The 19,860-nt window shown below is 41.3% G+C and overlaps 1 protein-coding gene across 1 annotated transcript in view; it reads right to left on the minus strand.

Moving 5' to 3' along the window:
- Positions 1–9,064, minus strand: part of FNTB (farnesyltransferase, CAAX box, beta) — a 54,763-nt gene extending 45,699 nt beyond the window's left edge. Inside the window, exon 1 of the mRNA XM_033107319.1 lies at positions 8,697–9,064. Within this exon, the coding sequence (XP_032963210.1) occupies positions 8,697–8,840 (144 nt within the window). The 5' untranslated portion in view covers positions 8,841–9,064. The remainder of the gene's footprint in view (positions 1–8,696) is intronic.
- Positions 9,065–19,860: the final 10,796 nt, after the last annotated feature.

Raw genomic sequence — 19,860 nt, forward strand, 5'->3', positions numbered from 1 at the left:
ATATATAAATGGTCACAGGAAGTGGAGTACAGCCTAAGGAATAAGACAGTGGAAATGTAATGGCTGTGTGTGATGTCAGAAGGGTAGGAGATTGGGAGAGGGGAGTTATCACTTTGTGAGGGGTATAAATGTCTAACTATTACATTGCTTTATACACCTGAAACTAATAATAAAAAAATTTAAAAAATTAAAAAAAAAATACTTAATACTCAGATTGTACCATGATTACTTTATCCAGGTATAAAAAAGACTTTTGAAGTTAAATACATCTTCATATACATGAAGGCAAGCCAGGGCAATCAGATGTCACTGGGGAATGGTGGAGGATGAGGACCCCAATCAGATATTGAGGATGATTTCTCTTAGTCATTTTCCATCCACCAATCCCCCCACCTTGCTCCTTAACTACAAATTCCCACTTTTCCTTGTTGTATTCAGAGTTGAGCCCAATCTGTCTTCCCTACTGTAAAACCTCATTGAAACAGTCCCCCTTGAATAAAGTCTTCCTTTAACAAATGTCACAAAGAAACTCCAGTACATCACTAATTAGTGCTTAAATTGCGAGAGCTACTTTGGAGGGTAATATGGTAGCAGGTAATAACACTGAAAGTACACAGACCCTACAACCCAGCAATTTTACCTTTCAGGTAGAGATATACCTAAAGAAACTTGTACATGTGCCCAAGAAGGTGTGCATATAGATGCTAAGTGCAATATTATAAATAACTGCAAAAACTTAAATACAACATGAATGTCCACCAAAGTGAAGACATGGATAAAATATATTATGCTTTACTATACTATACTATACTATACTATATATCCGCTACATCTTATTTTCGGGGAAACATGGTAGTAGAGTAGAAAAAATTCTGCATTTCAATGGAAAATTAAGCATTGTCTATAGCACAGCCTTCCAGGCTGTCTGGTTCTAGCCCTACTCATTGTCTTTGAACTATTTTAGACCTCTCTGTAAACTGTAGGTAATTGGTAAAATATGTAAACTCTATCTTGTTCCTTAAGTTTTGATTTGATGGACTTCCCTCCTCATTGTATCCATTTGCAAATCTATTTCTTTACTCCACCTGAATTTGTGCCTTTTGACTTTTTCTTTGAACTGGTCATAACATTTGTGTGGTTCCCTCATATATGAGTAAAATAAAATTGTTAACACATGTTCATCTTCATCTGTATGAATTATGATTTTTACCTTTTTCTGAAAATTATTTTTATCATTACTAGAATGAATTGGATGTACAAACATCAATTTGGATAGAGATGAAAAACGTTAAATAGAAAAAGGCAAGAAGACTGAGTGTGACAATTTGTGTAAATTTTTAAAAACAACACACAAATACAGAGTTTACGGATGCACAAAAGGACAAAAAGTGAAGTAGAAGGATATACACTCAACTTACGATAGAAGTTACTTCCAGAGAGGATGAGGGGCAAACTGAGATGGGAGTGGGATTAAAGGAGACTCTCACTATCTCTGTAATTGTTGTCCTTTAAACAAATAACCAGAAGCAAAATAATAATGTTAGCAACTGGTTATATAATTCTAGGTTATAGGAAAATGTCTGTTAATTATGTTATTATTTGTACTTTTTAACTATAAATTTTTACAAAAAAAAAAAGATTTGAAAGTATTTAATTTTGTGATGCCTATCACCCAAGCTTTCTCACACCTACATAGATAGGCAGGCCACAACATACAAAGAAGCTGTGTTCTGAATGTTCATTGGTAAGTCAGTTGTTTAGAACTTATCTGCTGTCCCATCCAAACAATGTTATACCTCACAGGTTCCCAGGCCAGCCCTCTTAAACCTATTTCACGTGTAACATAACTGTTAATACAAATAGTACATCACTCACTTTCTCCAGTCTTGAGGCAACTGGTCACTTACCTCATGGCAAAAAGGGAATACAACAGTTCAGAGCGAAAGTCTACTCGTTTGTTGGAAGTTTACCCCTGCTTCTGACAGGACTCGGGGTAGGCATTTCTAGGTACAGGATGTCTTTAAGTTTGCTAAAGTCAGATTATACATATTGAGGGGTACTACAATATGCCTTCCTGAAATATGCCTCTTTGGCACATGGATTATTTTGAGCTAAAGAACATTGATAACCAAGACATATGGGAAAGCTCTAAAAACAGGGCATCCATTCTCCTTCTGTAAAGGAAATTTCCTTTTGTAAAAATGTCTCCCTCTCTGTACCAGGAGGTGGAGGACTCTTAACGCTAATCAATGGAGAAGATACTTTAAATCTGTATAACAAACCTTACTAAACAACTCTTGTTTACCATACTTTTCCTGGGCCCTTCCCATAACTTATCTCCCCCACACAGAAGACCCAAACACTTTTCCTTTGGTTTAGCCTCAGATGATATATAAACTCAAGTTCTAACCATCCCTTTGGGTTACTCATAGATGGGTGCTACCATGTGTACATACACAACGCACATGTTAATAAATTTCTGTTTCTTTTTCTCTTGTTAATCTGTCTTTAGCCAGTCTAATTTACAGGGCCCCAGCTGAAGGACTTAAGATAGGTAGAGGAAAATATTTTTTTCCTGCTCTACTATATATTTGTATATATTTATATGTATATATGCACATATAGCTTTAAAGTATATAATATAAACTAGTAAATATTAGGCTGATGCAAAAGTAATTACGGTTTAAAAGATTAAAAATAATTGCACAAACTGCAATTACTTTTGCACCAACCTATATCAGTGTGTGTGTATATAGTCTAAACACATGCTATAAACTGATATGTATAATAGTTTGTGTTTTTTGATAATGAATTGTGTTAGAGGATCTAGAGATGAAGTGACTACATCAAGTCCCCAAAACTTCGGTGCCATGGCAATAAATAAATGCAGAGCTAACCATCTGTCTGCATTCTCAATGGATCTGTTTAAAAGATGTCTCATGGAATTTTTCTAGAAATCCAATCAACAGAAGCACAGAATAACTGCCATTCATAGATGAGTGGTAAAAACCAAACTAATACACTTGGTACTTTCTCTTTCACAGATTCTACCTAAAGCCAATCTCATGATGCAACAACTTTCACATCATGGACCATCAATCACTTCCCTTCTTTCTACATCTCCCCTCTCCCAGAGGAGGCTCCTTCCCGAAAGCAGATTTGCTGCCTGAAACTCATGTTAATTCTGAAGATGCCGTAAAAGAATCATTAATAAGTTAAATATAAGGCAAGGATTCTTCCTAAAAAAAAAATCTCTCAAAACAAACAAACAACTCAGTTTATAAGCAGTCCTTACAAAGTAACTCTTGCTGTGGTGAGTTCAATTCTTTATTTTGAATACAAAGTACCAGTGGGGGTTGACACATCAGCCTAAAGTAAGGTCTGGTCTTGGCTGTGTATAGAGGTGAGAAGAAGATGTCAGCAACAGAAGACAAATTAAACACTGGTTTAGTAATTATTCCTGGGGATATGAACTCATACTTCCATGTGTACATTGCTACTGATCACTTTAAAAAGTAATAAAGTGGTTAAGTTGTGGCAATCATGGATATATACCAACTGGAAACATTGTAAGAGAATTCTAATTGTAACCTGTGATAAAATATTCACTCTCTTACCCAATATCTTCACCCGTACTCAAAAGGAGTGAATCTCAAAAAACTGAAAGTATGGTCTGAAAAAACATACTGGCTGATCCAAAATGTGGCTCCAGGGATGATAAAAATACTAAGGTCAGAGACAGATGGGAAGAGTTTGAAGAAAAATGTTTTATGAATAAGAGGAGGAGGAAAAACAATATTTCTAAATTAGTGTGATTTTATAAAGTATGTGATTTTAAATAGGTGTATGTACCTAAATTTAAAATGTAAATTTTGTAAGTAGGCATTTGATTTGTTTGCCTACATACCTAAAAGTACACGTGTTTTCAAGTTGACCAAAAAACATTTGGGGGACTTTTTAATAGGGAAAATGGGGAACATTTTGATACTTGAAATTCCCTTATAGTTGGGCAATATTATATGCTGCATCTCAAAAATAAAATTGATTTACACAGCCAGTCTACTGACAGACCAAGCTGAGCTCTCTTCCCTGGTAAGTTTGATCATATTTAACGGCTTGTTCTACATGCATTTAACAATCTTTTGGAGACTATAATTCAAAACAAGTCAACAGCAGGAGTTCCGAATTCAACCTGGATCCCCACATTCGCTCCTCAGGAACTGCAGTGACGCAGTGCCCATCACACGAGGCCAGCTCTCCAGCCTGCCTCTCCATCCCGCCCCACCCCTCCAGCTGACCTCATTTCCTACCACAGCCAACCTGCACCCTCTGTTCCTGGTAAGTCTTCCCTCCTAAGGGCTCCTTGCACTGGAATGGCTGCCCCCGCCCCCAACTCCATCCTTTACAGCCCAGCCCCACTCCCACAAAGTGACCGCCTCAGCCCACAACAGATTAGCTTCCACTCCCTGCAATCTTTGTGCAATGCAGTCATAACTTAGCATTGAATTACATGCTCTTATAAGTTATGTTGCGATTGCGTCCAGGATATTCTTTTTTTATTTTTTTCTCTAAGAGAAAAAAAATTTTGAGGGCAGGGACTGAAATGAATAATTCTTCTAGATTCCCCTCAGAGTTGATTGTCACTTGACTGAATGTTGTCTAATGACATCATGCCATTTCAAGTGGAGGATGCTTTTGCCCCTGTTCAAGGGCAAACTACAAGAAAAACAGGATGAGTCCCTTCAATAAGCAACTGTTTTTGGTAAGCCTGCTACTTCAGAGACTGTACCAGTGTTAACCTATTGGCCTGATTCACAAAGCATTTGCAATGGGGTGATGGCAAAGGGCACAAAACAGGAAGACAACCAGTAACAATACAACCACATCTTGCTTTCGGCAGTCATAAAGGTTCTCTAAGCACCAGATCCATCAGCAAAACAGCTTGCCAAGGTAGAGACCTTCAAAAAAATACCCAGAACCTGACCTAAGACACCCTATGATACCAATGCTCCACGGCCATAGCCCTGAGCTAAGCTGCCATCATCTGTCACCTGCAGTATTGCAATGGCCTCCTAATTCATTTCCACGCACCCTCACCTCCTCACAGTCTACTCTCAACAGGGACCTAAATGCGTCTGCTGAGATGCTAGTGTGTCCAAAACCTCCAATCATGGATCAGTCTGACTCCTGGTAGGAAACAGAGGGTACATTCAAAGTGGGCGCTTGGAGGAGAGTTTATAAAGAAACGAATTACAAAGGCAAGGGCAGGTGTAGGGAAACCATAAAGGAAAATGCAGTACTCTGCGGCTGGCAACACAGGGGTGCTTGGTCCCCAACTAGGCCTGAAGATGTGAAGAGGAGGAGTAGAGAAGGCCACACAGAGCTCCATGGAGAAGGCACCTGACAGGAGATGTGACCTTAAGTCTAGAGACACTCCAGTCCATGCAATCCTGCAGGGAGGGAATAAATACACCAATTTCCTCCTCCCTCTCTCTCATCCCCTTTGCATACTCCCCATGGCCAACACAACCACAAGCCATAAAGCAAGGGAGGCTGTCAATGCAGGTTCACCTCCTGGAGCACCGCTACAGAGCAGGATGGAAAAGGGTGGAGTGAATCTGGGGAGGTAAACTGCAGTTATCCAGCCAAACGGTTTCCCATCTCAATCAGGGTATCTATCTGAAAGTACTTACAGTGGCCTATAAGGCCCTACATGACCCAACCCCAACTCCTATTTTCCTGTTTGTTAACCTCTCTACTTACAGTGTCTCTCCACTCACCAGGCACAAGCCTGCCTCCTGGGTCTTTGTACTTGCTGCTTTCTCTGCCCAGAATGCTTTCCCCCCCGGATACACACATGGCTTGTTCCCTCACTTACTTCAGGTCTCATCTCAAATGTCACATCATCAGAGGTTTTTGCTCTTGCCATCTTATATAAAAACCACCCTCTTTTCATCCCACCCCTTCCTTATGCTACTTTATTTTCCTCCACATCATTTCTTTCTAATTTATGTATCTAATGGGTGATAGATAAATACATAGATAGGTAGACAGACAGACACATAGATTCCCCTTTTTTTAGTTGACTGCCTCCCTGGCCTAGAACAAAAGTTTCATAAAGTCATCAACTTGGCCTCTTTTGTTCACTGCCTTATGTCCAGGGCTTAGAACAGTGCCCAACACAGAAGGCACTCAAATATTTGCTGAACAGATGAAAATGAATGGAAACAGAAGGAACCCTAACTAAGGGCTCTTTCCACTATTTATAGGTTTAACTCCTATTATCAAATTGTTTTTTAATAAATAAAGTCTCCTCACAGGGATGTGAGAAGACTTTCTCACAGCATAGGGAATATAGTACAGCATAGGGAATATTGTAATAACTATGCATAATTCCAGGTGGGTACTAGACTTATTGGAGGGAATCACGTTGTAAATTATATAAATGTCTAACCATTATGCTGTACATCTGAAACTGAACATTGACTGTAACTTAATTTTTTTTAAATAAATAAATAAAGTCTCATGGTAATCAGATAGGAAGCAGGTGACAAGCATTTGTCTTTATTAGCAATGGCACAAAATTGAGCCCTGTCAGTAAATCCCTATGAAGAAATAGTTCAGTGAGAACCAAAATAATAACAGTAGTGTCTTCTGTAAACAACTTCTGGTATTTTTTAGGAGGTTGGTATTTTTTTATGAATATATCATTATTAACCTACTAACCTACCAACCTCTCTCTTGTCTGTAAAACGTGTAAGGATTGAATAAGATGTATGGAGAGTCTTTAGCACAGTGATGAGACCCAATGGACACCACAATGATTATTAAAACATTGAGGCAGCCAAGAAAATGAGATACATTATTTTCCCGCTATCTGGGACTATTCATCTTAGACTTTTAAAATGTGAGCTGGCATAACTACATGGAAAAGAAATTGTAAGATGCTTTACTATCTACCCCACAGTTGGGCCTACGTTTGAAAGACACCTGTAATACCACTCAATGTTCCATATCAGAACCTAGCTTCCACTCCTGGTCCAGGCCTTGGCCTACCCTTTTGCAGATCAGAACCTTGCTGTACCATTTCTGTAGCACTTATTTATGTCTGGGTGCTTAGAATATAAGTGCTGGTGTTTTCCTGGTAGGAACAAGGCAGGGACACTCTTTGTGGGAAAAAAAAATAGCACAAGAAAAAGAGAAAGCAGGTTAGTAAGGCTCCTGATAATGTTCCCTTTTTTGACTTGCCCCTCTAGCCATGGAATTCTCTGTTCTGGTCTCTAAATATATATACCAACTTCTGATTCCCTTTTCTCCACTAGCATTCTATCCATAGTCTTATCTGCTGGGTTAGTTCAATTAACTGCATAAAAGGTGACCCAGTAGTCTTAGGTCAGATACAAAGAAAAAAGCCTGATCTGAATCAACTCATCACTCCATCACTTACGAATACTGCAAAGATCCTGCAGCTTTTCACTGATGGAAGGCTTCTTTGCCATCTATTGCAAAGACTTCTGTAAAAGGACACACTGGTGGGCTAACTAACCTGGGAGCTAGATTCAAAAGATAAGGGTTTACTCTTCTACCCTAAAATCCATAAAGTGTAAATCTCCAGTTATAATATTCTCTCTGCTACCATGTGTATAACTGTGCAGCCAAGCCTTTGTTTTTGTTAAGTGACATTTATCTGTATAGCCATAAAGATACAGTATGATAACTATCACTACTAATTTTGCCTCATTGGAGGCTTCCAACTTCAGATAAGAAAGTCAAAGCAGGTCCTTCCAAGGTTAAGCCTGGAGACTGCTCTTACTAGATCTTATTTTAGTAAGCAGCCTGATGTTTATTTTAAGTGCTAAAAAGAATCATCCTGACTTCTCCTAGTGACAGTAGTAAACATTTCCACAATAATTTGGGAACAATTGTGGAATGAGAAGAAAAACAAAACTATAGTTCACTGTTCATTCCTCAAACCCATTTCAAAGTGACAGAGGTTGGATCCTACTTTGAAAACTCAGTGAATGAATGACAAGTAGTCCAAAATGTATACTTTTATTGTAACACTTTCCAAACTATATTGTTTTCCTGTCTGTCTTCCCCAACCAGTCTGTGCCATGCTTATGGTCAGGCGCTGTTTTACTTCTTTGTATTTCCAGCGTTTAACATTACATCCGACACATTGCTGGTGGTCAAATGACTGAATAACTACTAAAATGCCCGCCCACGCGGCAGGCCCCAAACCTGGCACTGTGGGTTAGAAATTAAACAGATCATGGAATGGCATGACCTCAATCTGACCGCTTCTCTTTCCCTTTATGTCCCCAAACAACAAATAGTGGGTAAAGTGCACTATCCATCCCAAAACCTCCCGATGCCCCGGCAGAATAGAGCGAGCTGTCTGACCCGCCCGGGCTGATTCTGACCTCCAAGCACAGAACACGATTCTCTCCGCTCTGGAGAGCGGACCCAGGTACAGTTCTCTCCTCCCAGCCCAACGCTGACAACGACCCCTCCCCACAAACGCTCCACTCCCCAACCCAAGCCTGGGCGCCCAGAGCTTCCCAGAGGGGAGCCGCCGCGGTGCACTGTGGGAATCGTAGTGCCCTGGTAAATTCCGCACCTGGGCGGCCCAGCGAATGGGACTCCCACTCCCAGAAGCCCCCGCGCGGGTGCCTCGCCTAGTCCTGTCACCTCACCTGCTCTATGGACGTGACTGTTTCCACCGAGTCGTCCTGCAACCGCTCCTGCGCGTGCTCCGGCCTTAGACTGTACAGCGGCTCTGACCAGACAGGGGAGGAAGGTGAAAGGCTATAGTAGGTGAAGGAACTCGGAGAAGCCATGATCAGGAGAGCTGCAGGCGGTGTATAGGACTCAGCTTCGTCCAACAACAACGCGCATTGAAACTCGAGCGGGCTAAGGCGCTACGGCGAGCGGGTAGAGTCAAAAAGATTTTGAACGCGAACCTCTCTCCTACCTACAGGTCTTCAGGGAGTGAGTTATTGGGATGCTGTCGCCCCCCATTGGTCAAAGGAGCTGCTGCAAGCGGCTCCGCTTCCTGGAGAGCAAGGGAGGAAGGATGTGTATATCTGAATTTCATTTCAGAGAGACGGTGTAGGATGCCTCGGTTCGTTATGCAGATTAAAATACTTCTTTTCAGCAGTCTGCCAATTCTCATTTAATCATAATGGCAGTGATTCGCAGTCTCGGGTGCCCAAGAACCTAATGATTGTAACTTTAAAAGCATTTCTGACTGCTCTCCTTGTTGCCTCAGTCATGCTACTACTAATAGAAGCCACCAAGGAGAAGCCAGCAGCTTCTCAACATAGGAACTTGCGTCTCAGTACTCAGTGATAAAGGGGAGGGACATTGTAACTTTCTCCTACCCCCCCGGGGGTTGCAGTGCAGTAGCAGTAATTAAATGCAGTAGAAGGAACAAGTAAGTGAAACAACCAAGGCAATATTCATTCATCAATTTTGTATAGAGCTCCTACTATATGTCAGGCACTGTGGTAGGCCCTAGGAATACAAATGTGAACAAAACAAACAAGGTCCTTACCCTTGGGAAGCTTATAGTCTAGTGGAATAGACAGAATTAAGTGAATGGACACAATAAATATATGAAGACTTGTGATAAATGGTATGAAGCAAAATAGAGTCTACAAGAGAAATTAAAGGAGGAGAGGACGAACTAGATTGCATGGTCAGGCCAAGCCTCACCAAGTAAGTGATATGTAAGCTGAGACCTGAAGAGCGACAAGGAGCCATCCATGTAAACAATATGGGGACAGCAAGTTTGAGAAAACATGCCATAAATATACCTACCTATGTTTCTATTAATTCTGATGTTTAATCTGAAGGTATTCGGAATGAAATAAAACCTATGGAATGGGGTTAATCATCATATATGCCTCCATAAAAATAATTTAAAGTTGTGATTTTAGGAAAACCCTGCTACCTTTGTATAAGAAATAGAAGAGAATCTTTCAGGGCCCACATCAAAAGGACGATACCAAAATTAAAATACCAAGAGGTTAAACGAGTTAGAGCAGAGGAGATTTGTGTGGGGTGTGGGAAGAGTTAAGATGTTAACAGACTTTCCAGGTAGACTTGGATACAAGCTCAAGTTCTGGCTCAGAGCATTTTATGCTATTCCCACTCATTTCTAAGTCATAAATCTAGGACCCAGGGAACTGTGGTGTGGTATTTCACAACGAGCCATTCCCCTGTTCTCAGTCTTTGGTGTCAAATAGAAGCACTCGGAAAGGTTCCAAGCATGAGGCCGGGATGGCCTACGGCCGCAGGCAGGTAAACACTGTCACTATTCCCATTGTGGGGGAGGAAGACACTTTCCTCTATCCTCATGGGTGTTTTGGCTAGTCTAATTATTAAATCTACATGAGACAGATTAACAAGAGAAAATGACCAAATTTAAATATATACATACGCATGGGAACCCCACATACATGAGAAATTCAGAGACAGAAAGTTAAAGTAAGGTATGTATGACATTCTGAGCTAAGGATGAGGTAGGGCAACTTGGAGCTTCAAAGGGTCATTGCAGGACCACAAGAAGATCAGAAGTTCAGTAATTAATAGTTTCCCCTGCCGTATTGATAGGTTAAACAAAAAGAAAGGTTATCTCTGATAATCTCTTATTATGAGCAAGGTCCCTAATTCTAATTCTCCTAGGTGGTTAAGGGGGTCGAGGGGATAGAAGTTTCTCCTGAGCTCACAGGGTCTTGGTTGCCTTTAGCTCGAAATAACCCTCATATTACAGAGGCACATCTCGGGGCGACTTGTTTGGAACCCCTACACCATTTTAGTGATACTGTTGCCAAGTGAAGTCCTAGAGGTGGCAGAATGTTACTAAAATCTGCGAATCAGTGACACAGTGTGGGACAGGATCACCTCGAAGGTTGTACTGTACTTCCCTCTGTATTGGCATCTTATTGCTTTTCCCTTAATTCCGTTTTAGAAAAAACTGTCTGATAAAGGTCGGGATCACATCTAAGGATTCAGCCTTCTTTGTAAAGAGTTGCTTTGCTGGCTAGAAATTTGAATTCAGCTGCTGGAAGAGTTTTGTAACTAATCATTACATCTGTTATAGGTATACCTGAAGCAATCACAAATTGTATTCAAGAAATAGAAATCCATTTCTGAAATGCAGTCTCCTCTGAGTGGGATCTGAAAGATGTTTACTAGGGGCACGGCAAGAGTCTCCTGCAGGATAGTGTCTGTTTGTTCAGTAAATATTTACTGAGTACCCATTATGGGCTGGGCACTAAGCTAAGTGCTAAGGAGACAGTGGTGAACACGCGAGACACAGTCTCAGCCCTTACAGGTCTCATAATTTACCAAAATCACCAGACATTAAACAAGCATTACAGACTATTTCATTAGAGGAAAGAGCATGAGAGAGAAAGCAGCACAGGGTGTTGTGAGATTGCATAACAGAAAAGACTTAAGATACCGTGGAAAGACCTGTATGAACAAATGAGTTAATTAACCCAGAGTGAGGGGACATCCCAGGCAGGGGAAACCCAGTGACAACCAAAACATCAAGTGAAACAAGGAATGAAAAATGTGAGGAGTTTGTACTCTGTGTAGCATCGAGAAGATTGTTCAGCCCTGGATCAGCAGTGGCCCACTAGCTGTCCTTCCTCTGGGTTTAATAAAACCATTCATTCAAGAAGCAGAATGAATATAAATATTGGCAGTATGGCAGAGAGTTACGTACTTACAGGACAAAGTCTCAGTAGTGATAATTAATAGCAACTCCAGCTTAGACTGTAGATGGTTTGGTTTATTTTACTCAAATGCCTCATATTTTTCTAAATTAAACTGTGAACTGTAATTGGTTCTTTAAAGATAATATTAATTTATATGGGTAGTGCTATTTTGCACTTCCATCAAGAGCAAGAAAACAAGAAAAAAAATTAATGGCCTAAATGAACCACTAGAGGTCACTTCTGACCCTAGAGTAGGCTTATAAAGTAGGCTTTAAAACTCACTGCCATTACTCACACAGCCCGTAGGAATTGTTATTTTCAGCATGAATTGTTTATTTTAATATCTTGTGAAACTATGTAATAATAATACATATCTCAGAAAGTTTGGAAAATGGAAGGAACTCATCTATTATCCCACTAGCTAATGAATTTTTCTCTCCCAGTTTACTCCTCTGCCAGCCTCTGCAGCCTCCCCCTTTGCTGTCCATGTCCCTTGGGTCCCCCTGGATGGAATGAGTTTCCAGCTCTTACCTAGGGCCAGCCCCTCATGCCCCATCCTAGGATGTTATTCCAGCAATTCTCCCCTGCTTTTCCTAGAACATCAAATTGTCCCTATATGTGATCATTCCCATCACCTTCAAACAGGCCACTTCTCCATTCTTGGGGGGCGGAGGGGAGAGACATTTTTAACCCTCTTGATTACACTCCTCCTCCAGCTACCTCTTCATTACTCATTTCCTCCCTACCAGTCTCTCCAATTCCTCCAACTGTCTCTTGAAACCATTCCAATCTGCTTTCCCCATCAGCTCTTGTCAAGTCCCCATTTAACTCCGTATTGCATAATCCAAGGGCCAGTTCTCAGTTCTTATCTTCCTACTTGACTTCCTAGCAACATTTCACATGGTTGATCATTCCCCTCTCCTTGAAATACGGTGGACAAAAAAAGGGGGAAGGGGAGGTTTTACGGACAGTAACCTCAGAGGGTGATCTGATCATAAATTCCTAACTGGGTAGGTCACAGTGCGTAGTCATGCCCCAGGCATATAACTTCTTTAGTAAAAGGCTTATCTTTGCTTAACACATCTTTGAAATACCCCGTTTCAGACCTCCCCCAATACAGTGAAAGTGTGAGCTTAACTATTCTATAATCCAATCCCCACCTTGCTTTCCTCCCACCTTCATGTTATCTTCCCTATATTCCCTCCTTAATCTCAAATGCACAAAAGAAACTGCAAAACTGCTATTCTTCAGAGCATTTGAGATCTTGTTCCCTGACATATGTCGTCAGTTTGGCTCAAACACTCTTATAAAAATTCTCTCCAGGTCTGGACGTTTCTTACATGGACGATACCTTCTTGGAGTGTCTAGCACCAGCCTTTGCTATTTCTTCATGTCTCTGACACCTTAACTTTGGAGCACCCCAGGGTTCTCTGTCTGCAGTCACTCACCTGTGAGTTCAGGCAGCCTCAGTGTTTATTTAAATACTACCAGTAGGTTGAAAACTCCCTCATTTATTTCTCCAAACTGGAGATTGCTCCTGAACTCCAGAGTTTGTATCTAATACCCTATTTGCATTTCCACTTGGCACCTAGTAGACATCTCAAACTTAGTATGACCACCGCAGAGCTGCCGGTTTCTCTTCCCGTCCTGTGCGCTCACTCTTCCCCATCTCAGTTATCCTTCTACTCCCTCCTAATATTTTGGTGCCATCCTTGGTGCCTCTCTTTCTCTCACTCCCCACAAATCTTATTGGAAATATAGCCAGAATCTGACCACTGCTTACCAATCCCACTGCTAGTGTCCTGGTCCAAGCCACCGTTATCTGTTATTTGAATTCTTACATTCATCTCTCAACTGTTCTCCCTGTTTCTACTCTTGTCCTCAATTAGCCCAATACAAACTCAAACACCAGACTGAACCTTTTTCAGTGTAAGCAAAGGCACGCCTTCACTCAAAGCCCTCTTCTTACCTCGCTCAGAATCAAAATCAAGGTCCTACCTGTGGCCTAGACATCCCCAACCACTAGGCCTCCTCTCTTTGTACTCTCCTGTTTGCTCACTCAGTCCACCCACACCAGCCTCCTTGCTGGTCTGTGTAGACACCAGGCACGCACCAGCCTCACAGTTTATGCTTATTATACCCTCCCCTGCAGCTCTCTGCCCCAGATATGGACAGGGCTTTCGCTCTTGCTTCTGATAGTCTTTACTGAAGTTCTTTAGTCTAATTCAAATTCCTTTTCCTTGAGGCCTTTCCAGACTTCCCCATGTCAAACTGAAATGCCCTCCCTCACCCTGTAGTATTACTCTGTTCCACTCTGCTGTTTCACTTTTCTCCACTGCACTTACCATCAGCTGACAAACCTTGTATTTTATGTATTTATTTTGTTAACTGTCTGTCTACCCCCACTAGAATGGAAGCTCTCAGGGCAGGGATTTTTGTATTGTTCATTGTTTATTCTCTGGTACATAATAGGCCTTGAGTAAGTTAAATGATTGCCAGTCATTGTAATAAACATTTGCGTGCTTGTTGGTGTAACATACTGTAGAAAATAATGACAATGAACGTAATACTACCCTTACCCTTCAGGAGCTCACTAGCTAATAAAAACAGAAACTATAGAAATATAAAATAAATCTATAAAACAAATTTAAATAAATATAAAATAATATTCATGTATAAATAAATATAAACAAAATAAGACAATACATACACAAAATGCAGTGGGAGAATAGGGAAGGAGTAAATAATGTTCAGCTATTTAATGACGATGACCTTTTAATATGTAACATGTATATTTAGTAATACATTTTTTTAAAAAAGAGTTGCAAAAATTTTATTTTTAATCATGAGCATTGGAAATAGCAAGCATACCCATTACCTGTTAAATACATTACTGTACATCTAACGAATTGGTTATTGAGTAGACTTTACAATTCATGATTTTAAACAATTGTTTAGTAATACTTTCAATAAAATAAATAACTTTCAAATGATTAAATTAGAATTTGAAAATTGTGAAATTCTATTTTTTAAATTATTTCCTGTAGCATACAAAAAGATTCAAATCACTTAAAAAATAATGGCTTTCTGAATACAATGATTTTATGGCCCAAAAACAACTGTGCCACAAAACTATCAATTATCTATCAATCACACATGTTGTGGTATTTTGTGGTCATACATTGACATAAAATTAATCACACTGGTATTATTAATCATTACATGTACTCTACTACTGAAAACTCATACAAAAGTATTGACTCAGAATTCTTAGTCCTATTTGAGGTTTATCATGGTGAAAACTATCTTACCAGCAGATAGAAAACTGAAGCGAACTAAAGAATATTGTTCACATTGAGAAATCTGAAAAATGATTTTAAAAGCTGTTGTGAGGCAAAGAAGTGTATACTCCAGAGCGTACCACTGACTCTCAACCCAGTCTGTACCTTTAGAAATACAGATTTTCCAGGCATCAGCCCCGAGCCAGAAGTCAGAATCTAAGGCTGGGGCCCAGGGCCCAGGCATGTGCATTTTTTAAAACGCTCCACCAGTGATGCCAACACACGGGTACACAGGTAGGCCTGGGAGCCACCACAAACCTTTTTATATTCTGCTGGCTGTCCACTAGAGTTCTGTTCCCCTTCCACAGCCGGGAGCTGCAGCTAAGCAGTGACTGCCCAGCAGTTCCTCGTGTGTGCATTTAGGCAGGGCCTTGTGACTGAGTTCTGGCCAATGGAACGTGGGCAGAAGTGACGTCCAGTACATCCAGTCTGACACTTTATATATATATTTTTTTAAGGCGGATGCAGCTCACAGTGTCCCAGGTGGGGATCGGAATCGAACTGGCAACATTGGTTCCATGCTCTATTAGCATCTAACCAACTGAGCTAACCGGCCACCCCAGGTCTGGCCCTTTAAAACCTTCTATTCCACCCTGTGTTTCCTCTCTGCCAGCATAAGATCAATGCCTGGGGCAGCCTTTCAAATTCAAAGGAACGTCATGCTTTGTGTTTTGAAAGTTAAAAATCTCAATTAACAAAGAGATTGTCAGGGTTTTCTTTCAATAGACAAATGGCTTGGTCCTTTTATAGATTCAAATTATTTTCTGAACAAATACTGTGACCTCCTTCAAATATGTATTATGACCACTCCTTTCAAACAGCCTTTTTGAAGTTTGCTAACTTGTGATTCCAGGGTCAACTCTCTGCTACCCTATCATGTATCCCGAAGTTTCATCTTCTCTACAGAGCCCCTTCTCCCTGCTCCCTACAAGCCAATCTTAGAGAGGGTGTTATGTATATACTTAGGTAAAAGAGAAAGCCTGCAGTCTTGATATGTGAGGCACCTGGGGTGTGGTGTTTCCCAGGCGTTGGTTGGCAGGGACTCCCCTGGATCCGTCCTGCGAGGCAGATCTCATAAAAAGCAACGTCTTGCTTTTAAATTGAGTCCCACAGTATGAGTCCTTGTGGAAGAGCCTCTGCCACCCTAGGTGCCTAAATGACTTTGTGTCACGGAGCCACCCCACACTCCCACCTCCTTGCTGCCCGTTAGACTTTACGTGAGAGGGAAATAAATCTTTCTGTTGTGAACCCCTGAGAATTAGAGGTTTAGGATACAGTAACTAGGATTACCTTAACTAATTCAAAGAATGAATGACTCATTCCTACAAAGATTCCTAACTGCGGGTTTTATCTTGTCCCCTGAAACATAACTTTGACAGGAAAAGTTTAATATGACATATATTGCTTGGTTGGTAGTTGCTAATCTATTTCTCAGCTTTAGTCTCTAAAGGGAAGAATCTTTCGTCTGAGGCTTTCCCGTCACAAAATCCTCTACATAGATAGTCTAGACCACCTATCAAGAAGCCACAAGAAAGACACAACTTCCATTTCCTGTTCTGAGAGAATGAAACTATTCCTAAAAACTATCTGAGCACAGGAAATATCTGATGAAGCCTCTAGATTTGTTCCTTGTCATAGGCTGAATTGTGTTCCCCTCCCACCCCCAGCCCCAAATTCATATGTTGCAGTCCTAACCCCTCATACCTTAGAAGTGACTGACATTTTTGGACACAGGGCCTTTAATGAGGTAATGAAGGTAAGGTAAGGTCATATGGATGGGCCCTAATCCAATGTGACTGCTGTCCTTCTAAGAAGAGGAGATTAGGACACAGACAGGCACAGAACATTTGAACATAAAGAACATGTGAACATGAACATGGCTAGGGACCAGGTGAGAGGCCTCAGAAGAAACCAACCCTGCCAACACTTTGATCACACAGACTTCTAGTCTAGAGCTGTGAGGAAATAAATTCTATTGTTTAAGCCAGTCTATGGCACCCAGTCTATGGCACTTTGTTATGGCAGCCTGAGCGTAACATAACTAATATAGTCATGAAGGTGCGGGCCAGGACACCAAGGACAACCTGAAATGGTACTGTGGGTCATTCTGTGCTAACATGAATTACCATTAGGATTGTTTCTTTGGGTCCCCTACCACAATATGCACATGTCTCTGACAATTTGCCCTCTCCCCTCTTTCCTTGTCATTTCAGAGTCTCTTCCCGCCTCTCTGTATTTATCAGAGACAGAAAATAAAAAGGAGGTGAATGGTGGACAATACTGAGATGATGGGGAAGGGAATCTGTCCTGTTTTTTCTAATCCTCAGATAAGGCAGAAATCCTTCTGCTAACTGAGCACATCTCTTACAGTCACCCAGACTGGGAAAAACGAGTGTGAGTCTGGAAGAGACATAGGGTTTTACTAATAAGGAGTCCTATGGTCTGACTGTGTTGAGTCTCGGCAGTGAGCCACGGTACCTATGGGTGCGTCTCTCTGGTTACTCAGCTGTTGCTATGGCAGATCCCACAGTAGTGCCCTTGCTGTCTGTTTACACAGAGAGCATGCTCAGTGTGGCTGGGCTGGGGGTGGCGGGGAGCTGGGGCAGGCACTTGTGTCCCTGGTAAAAGAAATCAGTATAACGAATTGGGAGACTGATTCCTGGGGGCTTCTTATGGGAGAAACTTCCAGCTACCATTCCTCAGATGTCTCCCAGTTCTACTGAAATCTGCCCCAGCCAAAGCTGACCTCAAGTGGGGAGGATGCTAAAATGGCCCACTGAGTGAAAGAGGTAAGGGCATGGAGTTAGGTGTTTCATTTACAAAGACCCTGGTTAAAGGAAACTTTGTTGTCTCCAATGGTTTATGTGATTCTTTTGGCTAATATTGTCCCAAAATCTCAGCTCCTCCATCGAAGAGTGTGTACATATGTGCACACATGAAGACACACGTGAGACAGAGAAGATCTCTGTATAATGGCTCTGAAAGTAGCTGAGCCAGGATGATAATGGAAAATCTAGAAGCTTGGATTTCTAGACTATTCTTTAAAAAAAAAATTACTAGATCACCAATTTATTATAAAAGGATATAAATCAGGAGGAGCCAGCCAAGGAATGCACAGGGCAAGGTGTGGGGAAAGGGCACGGAGCTTTCATGCTCCCTCCTCGTGTCCCCTTCCCCCTTTTAAAGCAATGCAAGCTACTGATTTTGAGGTGAGCCCAGCATGATGGAATATTCTCCATCTTTTATGAGTTTGGGCATTTATTTCCCTGGATTTGTTCAGGAAACCTCACTTCCTTTCCTGCCTTGCCTACGGAAAGCCATTTCCTTCAAAGTTCTCTACTGGACTAGAAACTCAGGTTGCATCTTCTTTCCTGTTTCCCCCAACAGAGGCAAGAAGAGAGCCACTAACGGTCCCAATAAGGAGGCGTATGGAGGACGGCCGGATGGCTCAGTTAGTTAGAGCTGGAGCTCTGAATGACAGGGTTGCCGGTTGGATTCCCACATGGGCCAGTGAGCTGCGCCCTCCACAACTAGATTGAAGACAACAAGATTGAAGATAATGAGCTGCTGCTGAGCTTCCAGCAGGGCGGCCGGATGGGTCAGTTGGTTAGAGCGCAAGCTCTTAACAACAAGGTCGCTGGTTCAATTCCCACATGGCATGGTGGGCTGTGCCCCCTGCAACTAAAGACTGAAAACAGCAATGGGACTTGGAGCTGAGCTGCACCGTCCACTAGATTGAAGGACGACAATAAAAAAAAAAAGTTAAAGGAGGCCTATGGAGAATATTTACCATTATAGTGCCAATCAATGGGTAGGCAGCTGCAGTACCCACAGTGAGTCAGGCTAAGTGGAACCTGCACTCAGGACTGTGTGTGATCCAGTGGAGGAAAATCACAGGGAAAATCACATCAGGACAGGCCTGAATTCTGAGGAAACATCCCTGGCTATCTGTGGTATATACCTACCACCCACATATGCATACGATAAACATTACAGGGTGTTTTTTGTCTGGGGTATTTATGTCAGTGCTCTGCTAAGTCCTTTCCATACATTATATTATTTCATCTTTCCAACAATCCTGTGGATACCTTTATTTTACAGAGGAGAAAACTGAGGCACAGAGTGGTTCAGTAACATGCTCAAGGTTGCAGAGCTGCTGAGTGGAGGAGCTGGGACAGAACCCAAGGGTGCCCAACTACAAAGCCTTCAGCATGCACTGAAAAGCCAGTGTAAATCCAGTGAAGAAAAACACACCTGGAAACCTTAATGGAATCCATAGGATGTTTCCTTGACTTTTAATGTAATCAAAGTAGGTATCAGATTCAGGATTTTTTCCTCTTTGTTATAGATTTAGACACTTTGCTTGAAATATAACTCAAGTCAAGTAAATGGACTTACTATTTTCCATGATTTACTCCTGAAAAATACATTCTCCATCCAATACTCTGCCTGAAAACACACACACACCTTTTCACCACTTTTTAAAGGTCTAATGGGCTAGACTTGTTCTCCCCTAATACCCATTCTTCGGAATAGGCAATTTTCTAGACTCCAGAGAACATTTATTTGCTTCTCTCCAGTGCTAACACATTCAATGGTAGTAAATTAGGTCTTGAAAGAGGCCCGTTCATTTTTTTGGTGCCATTGTGTACACTAGCAGAAATACTTAGTAGTTTGAAATAATGTATTGGCATTCTGAACACCTACCCTAAGCAGCTTAGACCTAAAACAGACTTTTTTGCCTGTACAATAATTCCAAAGAATTTTGCATTTGAAAATGTTTTTATGAT

This window comes from Rhinolophus ferrumequinum, chromosome 6, assembly GCF_004115265.2.
Source record: "Rhinolophus ferrumequinum isolate MPI-CBG mRhiFer1 chromosome 6, mRhiFer1_v1.p, whole genome shotgun sequence".
Lineage (NCBI taxonomy): Eukaryota > Metazoa > Chordata > Mammalia > Chiroptera > Rhinolophidae > Rhinolophus > Rhinolophus ferrumequinum.